General features: G+C 45.0%; 2 protein-coding genes across 5 annotated transcripts in view; one reads left to right on the forward strand and one right to left on the reverse strand.

Moving 5' to 3' along the window:
• The window catches only part of POLK (DNA polymerase kappa), a 54,222-nt gene extending 48,627 nt beyond the window's left edge, over positions 1-5,595 (reverse strand). For 2 of the 3 annotated variants that reach the window (XM_053291193.1, XM_053291192.1), the window contains exon 1: positions 5,388-5,595. In XM_053291193.1, the coding sequence (XP_053147168.1) occupies positions 5,388-5,595 (208 nt within the window). The other variant, XM_053291194.1, reaches the window with a different exon arrangement.
• Positions 5,596-5,940: 345 nt separating this feature from the next.
• Positions 5,941-13,066, forward strand: part of CERT1 (ceramide transporter 1) — a 112,284-nt gene continuing 105,158 nt past the window's right edge. For both annotated transcript variants that reach the window (XM_053291195.1, XM_053291196.1), the window contains exon 1: positions 5,941-6,079. In XM_053291195.1, the coding sequence (XP_053147170.1) occupies positions 5,984-6,079 (96 nt within the window). In that variant the 5' untranslated portion in view covers positions 5,941-5,983. The remainder of the gene's footprint in view (positions 6,080-13,066) is intronic.

The following is a 13,066-nucleotide window of genomic DNA, read 5'->3' on the forward strand; positions in this document are numbered from 1 at the left end:
GGACTAGGACCGGGGAGACCTGAGTTCAAATCCCCATTCAGCCATGAAACTAGCTGGGTGACTCTGGGCCAGTCACTTCTCTCTCAGCCTAACCTACTACACAGGGTTGTTGTGAAAGAGAAACTCAAGTATGTAGTACACTGCTCTGGGCTCCTTGGAGGAAGAGCGGGATATAAATGTAATAATAATAATAATATCACTAAACTATTTATTAAGAATTGGATGATTATTCTATCAAATTTTATTATTTTTGCTGAATTCAAATTTTTTTTCTTCATGTAAATTTATGATAATTTTATCAGCTCAACAGTATTATTTGCCTTTTCCATTTCTTAAGAGCCATCTGGATGGCTTTTCTTTGAGCAAACTGGATTATTTAAGCCCCATTCATTTTAGCAAAAGGCACCCACCAACACTGGTTTAAGAAGGCACAAACTTCCACCCCCAAATCTATGCTCCTAACACTGTTGCAAAAATCCAAAGAGAGGCACGTGTCTGCATGCACATCACATAATCCTTCTGGACTATTAGGAGCATTCTTTCCAGTCACTGGAGCTTTGGAGTTTAGAAGAGCCCTGGTGGAACACAGGATTCTTGTCAGTTTCAATCTCCTGCTGGTTCGCAAGAACAGGAATACTGACAAGGAGAATGGAGTGATTAGCTTGCATGTGTTCAAAAGGCTTGGTTTGCCCTCGGCATTTTCAGATGAATGGCTAATATTATTACATTGTTGTAGTCTTTGCATTAGAGGGCTAACAATGACAGTAAGTGTAAACATCTTAACACAATTACAGTACACAAATGAGTATTTTTAAGGATATCCACCAGATCCATGACCCAATTAAACTAAATACTAGGAATTAACACAATTTGCCTTAATAAGTAGAACAAATGGAAAGTTTGATAGGCTGTAGTTAAGAATGATCATGTGATATTGGCCATTAATCTAGGCTAGGATCATCTGTCAATTATGACAGATAATTTTGCTTACATCACAGTTGACAATGACTTGAATATGAATTCTGTAGGCTCACAAAAAGCAGGTTAAGATAATGTTTGGCATACAGAAATATGGGGGGAAATCTTAACTTGCAGCTACAGATAAAATTAGACTTAAGATACCTTAGGGGGAAAGAGGATTATGTAAAGTTAGCTTAACCCGCACAGAGCTTCTGCACGCTAGTATTTGATTACTGCCCTCAGCCCCTGCCACAGCCCTTTCACCTCAGAGTCCTTTCCACCCTCACTTGAGTTGTGCTCCTGTTGCTCCTCCTCCTCACTGCTTCCATCCCCCTCATCCCCTCACCCCTCTTGGTTGCTCCTCCATCCTGTTGCTCCACCCCCTCACCCCTCTTGGTTGCAGCTGCAGTGTTGCCAGCGCCAATTGACCAAGCCGCAGCCCCCTAACCCCAAGGACCTCCTCACCCTTACCTGAACACCACTCCTGCTCCTCCCCACAGGAGTAGGAGCAGCAGTTGACCGGGCCGCTGCCATGGCTGCTCATTCCCCTCAGGATGCTGACAGGCTTGGGCCCACCCCTCACCTATCTGGCTGCCTCTGCCAATGGCCTCTATAGCTCTGAGCAGTGGCGATGGTTGACCCAGCCCTTCCTCACTGCCACCATGACCACTCATTCCCCTCAGGCAACTGAGAGGCCCAGGCCCATCCCTCACCCTTCCTTTTTTCTTCCCGTCCTTTCTTTCTCTTTCTCCTTTACTCGCTCTGCCCCTCCCTTATTTTTTCCTTTCTCTCTCTCTCCCTTCCTTTCTGAGTTAACAGATCTTGTTTCCTCATCTAATTCACACAGTGGCAGTCTCATTTTCCTGAAGGGGCTCTTTTCTCCTGCAAAACCCCTCTCTTCGCAGACCCATGCCCACTATCCTTTATATATATATAGAGAGAGAGAGAGAGAGAGAGAGAGAGAGAGCGCTAGAGCTGATCCAGAGCAGGTCATCTGCGCCCCTAGTTCTCCCTGTCATTTACCCCCCCCTTCAGCCCCAGTCCGTTCTTCATCCTTTCCCCCACCTCCCTTCAGCCCCAGTCCGTTCTCCATCCTTTCCCCCACCTCCCTTCAGCCCCAGTCTGTTCTCCATCCTTTCCCCCACCTCCCTTCAGCCCCAGTCCGTTCTCCATCCTTTCCCCCACCTCCCTTCAGGGCCAGCTCGTTCTCCATCCCGCCCCCCGGCTTCTTTCAGCCCCAGTCCATTCTGCGCTTGGCTTTCCTTTCCCTCCCTGCCCGCTGGCAGTGGTTTCCCTCACTGGCCAGCGTGGCAGGTGCTTTCGTTCCCCACCAGCTGGGTTGGGCTGCAGGAGCTTTCCCTCCCTGCCCACCAGTGGCACTTTCCCTCCCCACTGGCCAGCCACTGCTTCTCCCCATCCCCCAGGCAGCTGCTTGCAAACTCTTGCAAGAGCTGCCACACATGAGATTAGTGATGAGTATGTTTAGGAGAATTAAATAGATACAGAAGATAGAAGATATTCTTCTCTCCTCTACAATCCTCCCACCAGTAACAGCTGCATTCCCACTGACCTTAACCATCACTAGCGCCCCTTGCCTATCTGCATATGGAATTCCCACTGCCCAATCACTACAGTGCTCTTGCTCTGTTACCTCCAATTGGTAAAGAACTGTGTGGGCGGGGCTTGCCACACACCATTTGCCACAGACCACCTAAGCCTTTTATAGAGAGAGATAATCAAGAAGAGCAAATGTAATTTAGGAGGTAGCCAGGAGAAAGTCAAACTATCAGATAGTAATATTACTTTTAACAATAGTGATACCCACAAGGGTTATGCACTATACATGTCCTTACCTAAGGTAATAAAGATATCTACATTATTTGAATCTGACTGGCACAAGTATAAAACCTCCTTGCCACAGGAAGTATCTTGTGGTATTCCATTGGCATTCATATTTTCACTAGACATAGCCAATTTCTTATAGGCAATTCCTAACATTCTGATCTTTTAATTTATTGTTGTTGTCATCTGAACTTCCACCAATGTTTATATCCTCCTCAGGTGTGGCCATCAAACCCAATCAGAATAATTCCAGCAAAGGCATGACTAAAACCAAGCAGAGGAAGTGCTATTCCTTATGCGGTAAAGGTAAAGTGTGCCATCGAGTCAGTGTCAACTCTTGGCGACCACAGCGCCCTGTGGTGGTCTTGGGTAGAATACAGGCGGGATTTACCATTGCCTCCTCCCGCGCAGTGTGAGATGATGCCTTTCAGCATCTTCCTATATCGCTGCTGCCCGATAAAGGTGTTTCCCATAGTCTGGGAAACATACCAGCAGGAATTTGAACTGGCAACCTCTGGCTAGATACTATATTTTATCTTTAATATAACAGAAAACAATAGATCAGATTGTCATATGTTCTTTGATTTAAAAAAGGCTTGGTATCAAGAAATGTTAATGATAAAGCATGGAGGAAGAAGGAAAGGGGCAGAGGTAATGGAAGATGGCTGCAGAAAGCGTACAAGTAGCACTGATAACTTCTCAGTCTTGACTGGGGAAGGGCAATACTCCCGCCGCCCTTCACTGTTTGCAAACTCCCTTTTTATACAGATCAATGCAGTGTTAGTATTTTCCCCACTGACTAATATGGAGAAAATAAGAACTGGCTTGCTGGATAAGCTCCAGCATTTGTGCGGGCCAGTATTCTCTTTAAGTGTGTTCAGTCAGATGACTCACGATGAAACAGCCACGTTCAGCTGTTTCCCAGAACAACTAGTGTAAAGGGTTTTTGGAGGGTGTGGTAGAAACATGTGTCCAAATTATCAATCTGAATACCAGTGTCCAACATGGCAAGAGTCGTCAGCTGGCAGCTCATTTGGATACATGCAATCGTCAACCTAATTGCCTTGGCAGGCCTACACTATTTAAACTAAGGTACAGTAAATGATTTTGTGTAATGTCACAACTGAATTAAAAAAAAAGTCTAGCCATTTCACACGTGCTAGAGACATCCTACTCTAAAGTAGAATGTGTGTCTTAGGTTGCAATGCGAGTAACCACAGCCACACTCAAGCATATGTGCTCCACTCTGTAACTGTTATGTCCTGACTACCGGGTATCACTCACCACCTGTGTGAAGGGATCAAATTATAAAGCAAAACATTTCCAGCCCCTACATCATTGCCTGGAGCATATCATGCATACCGCTTCCTATATAGAAGCCATCAGCCATATCTGCCCTACACCAAAGCCCAATAGGACTTCTTCTGTCACAGCCTCCAACCAGGGGTGGATTAAGCTCCATAGGCACTATGACCCATAGGCGGCCAAAGATTTGCCACCCCAGTGGCAAGGAAGTAAGGAGAGGAGAAGTTAAATCTATTTTTAAAATTTTATTTTATTTTATTTAGCATATTTTTATACTGCCCAAAACACAAGTTCTCTTTTTAACATTAAAACCACCGCTGTGCAGCAGCGTGGCGGCAGAGATACCCCCCTTACCCAAGCCCACCTACCTCCTAAATGTCAACTATCACCTGAAATTGGGCTTTTCTGCACAAGCGTGTGCTTTCACAGAAAGGCCCAATTTCGGGCAATAGTTGAAATCACAAGCGCAGAATAGCCAAAAATCGGGCAACAGCTATCATTTGGAAGGTAGGCGGGCTTGGATTAGGAGGAATATCGCTGCCCTCTTCGTTAGCACACTGCCATGCTACAGTTATTTTAAAGTTAAAAACAGATTTGTTTTAAAGTTTAATTTCTAAAGTTTTAATTCCCCCGCCCCAGACCCAAATTTGCCACTGGGGGAATTTTGCCGCCATAGGCAGTTGCCTCTACTGCCTTTCCTTTAATCTGCCAGTGCCTCCAACATCCCTTCAACCATTAGAATGGCAAAAACCGTCAGGAGTCAAACCAATCTCCGCCCTGTCATGTGTGGGCGAATCGTAAAGAGGCATCATCATCACTCCTGATCTCTTATAAAGCAGTCCTTGGCATGTTTACATCCTCGGAAGTCAGCCCTACTGAGTTCCATGGAGTTTACTCCGAAGCAAGTGTGCATATACAAGACTGCAGGCTGCAGCCGCCTGAGTTTCCCTCCTCACCTTACTTAGCGTGGGTGGACAAGAACTACCGCCCCTCTTCCGCTCCTCCAGCCCCGTTGCCAAGATCCACTAAAGCTCTCGTCCCCCTAGACACATCAGGAGCATCCTAAGCTGGTGTCAGTCAGTTTCCTTACGACAAGAGCCTCGTTCGCTTCCCTCCTCCGCTTTTTGTGTCCCGCAAAGTTCCCAAACAGCGGGAGGCGTGTGTGGTGAGGAAGGGGGTTTAAAAAGCCTGGGAGAGCCGGAAAAAAGCAGGAGACTCCCCGCAAAGGCACCTTCCACCTGAACAGGCAAAAGAGCAGCCGCCACAAGTGTACCACACACCTTTTGTCTCGCCAGCCCGCTTTCCGCAATAACTATGCCGCACCAAGATGGCGACCGACAGACTCTGTGGAGAAGGAAAACCAACGCCGCTGTTTGAGAAACCCGCCTTCGGAACTACAACACCCAAAGCGCCTGGCCTCGCCCCGCCCCATTCTCCAGAATGCAATGCGCCGCGAGCTCCTCGCCAGCGGACTACATCTCCCAGCATGCCGTGTGCCCGGCCTGCTCCGCACGGGAGGAGAGGAGTGTGAGTGAGAAGAGATTGGCAGGGAAATAGTGGCCGCGCGCGGGTGGCTTCAGTAAGATGGCGGAGGAAGCAGCAGCGTTGCCTTGAGAGAAGGCGGAGGGAGACGCGCACGCCCCACACGTTCGCCCCGTGGTGTGGCCGCTTCAGATGGTGGGGGAGGCAGGGGGAAGCTCGGGAGCTGCGGTGCCAGCGGTGGCCAGAAGGGGACAGGCAGAAGAAGGGCTGAGCAGGGGGCTGGGGCGGCAGCGAGCGCGAGCACAGCCCCGAGGAGAGGCGAGGTGTCGGACAGGTAGAGCCAACTCCGGTGGCCTCGGCGTTTCCCTGCTGAGTGGCGGAGGGACGCGTTTCCATGTCGGACAACCAGAGCTGGAATTCCTCCGGCTCCGAAGAGGACCCCGAGACGGAGTCCGGGCCGCCTGTTGAGCTCTGCGGAGTCCTGAGCAAGGTAAGCGGCCGCCCTCGCTTCCCACCCCCGGAGTCTCTCTCGCTGAGCCTGGGGCGGGTGGTCTCCGTGATCCGCTGGCCTCTGGCGGAGCCTGCCTGCCGCCTCTCTCTGCCTGCGGAGGCGGGGAGCTTCCCTTCGCCGCCGCAAATGGGGTTCGCATCCTGCGCGGGGAGCGGAGAAGGGCTCTCCTGCGAGTGCCTCGCTCGGTTCCCCATCTGACCGGGCGGGGTGGCGGCCTACGTTCCTGACTTCCTTCCCAGTTCGCAAGCGGGGGATCCCCGCAGATCTCCTTTCCTCCCTCGCCGCCCACTCGGAGAACGGGTGGCTTAAAAAAAAACCCCACAAAAAAACCCGAGGAGGCAGCGCCTTATTATCCTTCACTACCGCAGTCTGGGAGGGCGCAGGGAGTCCTTTTATCCGGGGAGAGATTTGTACTCGCTTCGAATCGAAACCTTCGCCTCTCCTAGCTAGAAAGATGCGGTTTTCTTGGGAATGTCACTTTTCTCTATTCCCCAGAAACCACCCACCATCTCCACTAGATGGTCGAGTATAATTCTTGGATTAAGGGAAGGCGAAGCCGATTTATTTGAATAACCTTCGTGCTCATTGGAGTGGATTCCGCCGTCTCCCCCCCCCTGCCCCCCCCCGGTGCTTTATTTCCGTTATGCAGTAAAAGAAAAGATCAATCCATTCATCAGGTTCTTCGCAGGAGCCTGGTAATCCTAGCCCAGACTGCACTTGTAGGCACAGCTTGGCTGAGTAATGATAGGGAGACAGCCTGTGCAGGAGCGCTCAAGGCGCATCCACTCGTTGAATCTGTAAGGAGGGAAAAGCTAACTTCGCATTGGGCCTGTGAAGCAAAAGCTTCCAATGTTCCTTTTCCCCCTTTTCCTTTTATTTTTTAAAAAAGGAAATATGATCATGTGATATATATGCGAGCACAGAACGCAGTCCTAGCATCAGAGGAGTGGCTTTGACCTCTGCTCTAAACATCAACAGTGCAATAAAAGAGAGGGGCTGCAGGACAGTTAAGCCTAGGTGTGGAAGAAAGGTGTGACCTTAGACAGCTAAACCTAAGGTGTGAAGGAAAGATGATATATTTGTGATTGAAGGCCTTTTTTAATGGTTTCAGAGTTTGTAGGCTTTGTTTTGCAGTATGGAACCTTCCCTTGCTGGTTTTGCTGTTAAAGACTTGTCTTATTGCTCAGGTTAGGAAAGTTGGCTTTAAAGCAAGGCATCAAACTTAAGCAGAACGGAAAAAAAATACTTCAGAATGCAGGCATTTAAAAAACTGGTTTGAAGAGCCACAGTTATCTTCTAAACTAGATAATTGTGGCTCTTCAAACCAGTTTTTAATGCCTGCTCTAAAAATGCCCTTTAACTTCCACTTTGCCACTTTTCTATTTTGACTCTTCTATGTACGGCATCAAGCAATGAAAGCAAAAGTCGTGGGATGTTCAACATTAAAAACCAAAAAAGACAAAACCACCACCACCAAGTAATAGCATTAATGGGGAAACTGTTTCCAAATTCCCAGGCATTCTTTCTGAACTACAGGGTAGATGAAGAATGCTGTAAATGAGTGTTTGAGATTAAATAAAGTGAACCTTTTACATCACTTCCAGCCGTCCTAACCTCAAGAGATTGAAAGCACATGCAACTCCTTGGCCCAGTATTACTTTCCAGATGGTGGTTAGCTGCAAAGGGAGTTTAGCACATATCTGTAGTAACTTATTGGTGTGTGAATTCAGTATAAATGGGGGCTCGTGGAGGGGATGTGTCTGATGCAGTTTTCCTCCACCCTGGTTGTTCCTCCTGACCTGAAGTCTCCTGACTGTAACCAAATAACTTATTCCCTTTGGTGCTGTTGGTAGGAGAACTATTCTAAAGTTCAAGCACAAGGTCCTTCACTGATGGACTAGTAGTGCTGGCAACCAGTGTGGATTAAACTGTAGCTAGTGAGGTACTGTGGTTAGTGTGTTGAACGCAGGTCTCCCGGGTCCTAGTCCAACTTGCCATTCAGCCATGAAACTCGCTGGGTGACTCTGGGCCAGTCAAGTATCTCCCAGCTGAACCCACCTCACAGGGTTGTTGTGAGGATAAACATAACCATGTACATCTGGGCTCCTTGGAGGAAGAGTAAATGTAAAAAATAGTAGTAATTATCAAGGGGTTAATACAAAAGATTGTGTACATATGGTTTGTTATATAGCAGTCATTAGCAGTCATTTAATATATCTGCAACTTTTCTTTTTTGAAGCAACTGTTTGCAGCATACTGTGGTTTTATTATTAGCTAATGAACATTTTATACCAACATTATTTCAGCTTTTTGTCACTATGTGGCTATAAAGTGTTCAATCCTAAACTCCTATGCAATGCCTGTGGCTTATGAAAGACTATTGATGTACTTTCTGGAAGCTTTTCTCTTTCACTGTATGAGCCAGTCTGACACAGGATGCCTTTCCTGTTCTCCATGCAAGAAGAAATAGCAGAGAATCTCCATTGCAAAACATGGTGAAACCTGTTGCCTAAAAACATATTAAACTGCTTTATTGCATAGTTTTTAGAAGTTTCTTTGCTAAGTAATTTGTATCATCATTAAAAGGCGCATTCAGCTGAAATGATTAATAGCACAGTAGAATCAAAATATACATTTGAATGGAAAAACATGCAACTGTACATTATATATGTACATATTATAAAAATACAGTTTTATATAAAGAGAAATTCTGTCTGTCTGTAGCTTATTTGCTAGCCTTGCTTCTGGCTTGAGGATATCTTATTCTTATGCAAGTATACTTAAGTCTTTTTCTTAAATCTGTTTTTAACCATATAATATTAAGGAAAAATAATAGCTTTCATGGTAGTCAAACTTGTTCCCAACCAAAACATTGAAATACGGATACCATTCAAGATGGAAAAGCCACGGTTAAATGCTTTTACTTCTAATTAAAACTAGATTATAGATTATCCATGAGGGGGCCTATTCTGACTCTCAGTGGTGAAGACTTGATTGCAGTTCAGGAATGAGGAACTTACTGAATTGAACTAATTGGTTATCTTTTGCATACCTCCAAGTTACTGTAATGTAGGGATGTTCATGAAGAATTAACAGTGTCTCTAATTCCAGGTGCTGAAATGCTTCTAGCTGCCCCAGCCAAACTGTTTGGGGAGGGGCAAGCGGGCCCTTTAAAAGGAGGAAGGCAGATCCTACCTGCCCCTTCTTCACCCCACTGCTGACCCCCGCTGCAGCACTATCTATATATAACAGCTGCAGTGTGTTTTGAAAAGCCACACTGCATGGCTGCTTCCTTCTTGGGAATAGGAAGTTCCTGAGGTGGCGTCAGCATGCACAGGGGACTTCCTGTTCCCAAGCAGGAAGCAGCAGCACAGCCTGGCTTTTCAAAACTTATACCGTGGCTGTTTCATATAGACAGCAAGGGAGGGAGGGGTGGTAGAGGAGTACAGGAGGGGCAGGTAAGACCTGCCTTCCTCCTTTTAAAGCACCCGCTCTCTGCCACCCACCCCCAATGCACCAAATGCTTTGTGCACATCCCTACTGTAAAGGATCAAGAAAGGTATTCATATTTAAAACCATCTTAAACATCTTGACAGTCTGATGAACTTACTTTGAACATTTCCATTTGGAATAACCTTCAGTACCCTAAATAGATTGGCATCTGATTTAGCAAGTCTGGCTTAGATATACTTTTGATCTCTCTATTTACCAGGGATAATTTATGTGCCAGAAAAAAAGTTGACTGGCATCTATTCAAATATTGTACACACCAAAAAATGCTTCATGTACATAATGGGGGAGAAGCAATTTCCCCCAATCTCTCCTTCTCTCTCCAACCCATCTGCCAACTGAAAATATGCCCCTGAGGGTCCCACAATCCTTATGGACATATTTTCAGGAGACCTAGTGGAGTGCAGAGGGAAGGGGAAGATCAGGGGAAATTACTAAACCCCTGTTGAAAGCACCATTGAGATAAATGAGGCATGACTAACTGATTAATTTCAGTAGGACTTAGTCATGACTAATATTCTGCCCTGTTCAAGTTCAATTAAGCAGCAGCAATTTCTAGTGATCAGTACATTACACTTAACAGTTTTGCATGTTTTAAAATAATTAATTGCACAGATGCTTCTGGGTGTTGTGCAGCATCTATGTTAGTGTTCATTCGTGGCAATGGTCTGTAGAGAGACACAACTACTCATATTACCATTTTGTTGAAGCGGGTGGGTGGTGGTAGCACTCCTGTGAGTAAAAAATGATAATTGTGGTACGAGTTTTGGAAAATTTATAACTGTTCAGCCTTTAAAATTTAGTTCTCTTAAAACACTTTGTTAGCTTCTGACATTTCACAGATTGCACCATTCTAATGATAATGAATGAATGAATGTAAAATAGGACTTCCTTCGTTGCTAGATTACACTTGTGTATGTTAAAAGCTTTTTTGAAGAAAAAATGCTGTAATTTCATCTGTGAGCTTGAAATCCTCAGTGACTGCTCTCCATGCAAGTGTTTAAATCTACACACTTGCCCTTATACTAATTGAGGTTTGCTGTTTAAATGGATTTTTTATTACTCTTAAAAATCTCTGTGTTGAAAAAAATAATGATTCTGTGATTCTGGAAGTATACCTGATTCAAAGGGTTAATCTATAGAATACAAAATGTCTTCTGGAGTGGAGACTTTAAAAAAACCCACACTTTTCTGATAGGTCTCTATAAATCAGCACTTGACAATTCTCAGCACCCAGAAATCTTACTGTGATTCCCAGTCTAGGATATTCAGAGATGGAGTTACTCAATAAAATCTTAGTTTGTCCCAGAAAGTCATGTTTCTGTTCTAAGTATGTTACTTGTGAAGGGGAGTCTGTTTACCCTCCTGTTCCACAATGTCAGTTGGTAAGTCCAGTGTCCATTGTCTAGTTGCTAAATTTTTAGGCTGTCTCCTAGATCCAAAGAAAATTTGTCAAGACCTGCTATAAGCCCAGGCATCTGGTTGCTCAGGCTCTTAAAACTGACTACTGTTGCCTAACAAATATCAGGGCTGACTGCCAGCAGTTTGAAATAGCCTCCTAGTCCTGTTATAAAACAAACTAACTTGCAGTCCTCTAGTTAGCATCAACAGGTTCGGCACTCCTTTCCTGGAGTGCAAAACTTGTTCAAATGTTAGCGTTTATTATATTATTTAACATACTTTTATACCGCCCAAAACTTAGTCTCAGGGCGGTTTACAACAGAACAAAATAAATCACAACAAAATAATTAAAACATTAGCTAACACTATAAATGACAACATTTATTGAGCGTTTGAGTCGGTTTGTCAGGGGGCGCCTTTAAAGAATAGGTAAGGCGCTCCTTACCTTTTATCTCCCTCCTCGCCACTTCCCCCCGCCGCCATCTTCCCCCCCGCCGGCATTGGAGTTTGAAAGAGACACGTGGGGCTGCAGCATTCCTTCCTGGAGCCCCAGTCATGTGCTGCAGGAAGGAGCACTGCAGCCTCACACATCTCTTTCAAACCCAAGCGCCAGCAGTGGGGAGGGGGCCAACAGGTAAGGAGCGCCTTAACTGTTCTCTAAAGGCACCCACCTCCGTGCGCGCACTGCCCCCAGGAGTGCAGGACACTGTTCCCTCTAACAGGGATTCCCAGATGTTGTTCACTACAAGCTCCCAGCATCCCCTGCTACAGTGGCCTTTGGCTGGGGATTCTGGAAGTTGTAGTCAACAACATAGGGGAATCCCTGTTAGAGGGAACACTGGTGCACGAACTATTCATGCACATCCCTATCCTCCTAGTACTTATGTTTATTTTCTGGTAGATTCATACGCTTGCAAACTCCACCAGTGTACCTGAATTCATTTAGAATACTCAAAACAAACACAGCTAATTTCACCAGTTGTTACTTCAGCTTAGTCATTTTGATTCCAACTGAGATAACCTCTGGAGTCCAGTCACTTAAAATTTGGCTGTTTTGGATATTTGGAAATTGGATATTTAATTACGATTTCTTGGTACTGCTTTTCCCTCCTGAAATCCAAATATATTCAGACTTGGTTGGTTGACCCCTGGAAATGAGCCCCTAGAAATGAACTGGCAGCTCTCATTTTGTATAAACTAGTCTTTGGTTTGTAGCTTGTAATAAAATAGTTTGAAAAGGCCAGCTAACATCTTGCTGCACAGCTTCCATGTTGAGCCTTTCCCATATCCCAGTTTGCAGCTTGTGTTAGAGCTCAGGTTGTTAATGTATCTGTATATTCCCACTTTTCCTATTGGGTAATCATTTCCCCAGGTAACCTTTCAATACAAATTAAAATATCTATAGTATTATTCAGTGTGCAGTATAGATATACTTGTAAATGTGTTTTGTTATACACTATGCCTAGGGCTGACCAAGGAATTTTTATTGCTATGGGCAAACTAAAATCCCCTCACTTGTATTGCACATGAAAAATTGTTCATTAATGAATTAAAAGGTCAAGAGTTGACTGTGATCCTATTTTCTCATTTTCACTTTTTTCTGTTGGTAATTTATTAAGATTAATTAACTGTAATGATACATAACAAAAAGAAAGCTATAACTAAAATTAAAAGAAAACTACAGTTTTGGAGAACAGATAAATCCTCCCTTTCTAAAACTACTAACAAGACCCTCACTTCTCTCCTTTCTCCCCTTAGTGTCTATGCTCTTGGCAGTAGTTAAGATTCTCAGATGTCCTCCAGAATGTAGGAATATACACCAGTCAATAAAGTGCTAAATTGCCTTTGTGCTCCTTCTCTAAAAGTGCTGGTTGTAACACTTGCAAAGCTGATGTAGGTGCCTACTGGTGTGGTTTGGCTCAATGGATTTGCTGGCCCTAATGATACAAAGATAGAGGCTTGGATTAAAAAAAAAACAGTGGGCAGTGTCCACACACTTAGTGGAACAGTGCTAAAGGTCTGGTGCTACCCAATGAGCAGAAGGAGAAAATGATT

This window comes from Hemicordylus capensis, chromosome 2, assembly GCF_027244095.1.
Source record: "Hemicordylus capensis ecotype Gifberg chromosome 2, rHemCap1.1.pri, whole genome shotgun sequence".
Lineage (NCBI taxonomy): Eukaryota > Metazoa > Chordata > Lepidosauria > Squamata > Cordylidae > Hemicordylus > Hemicordylus capensis.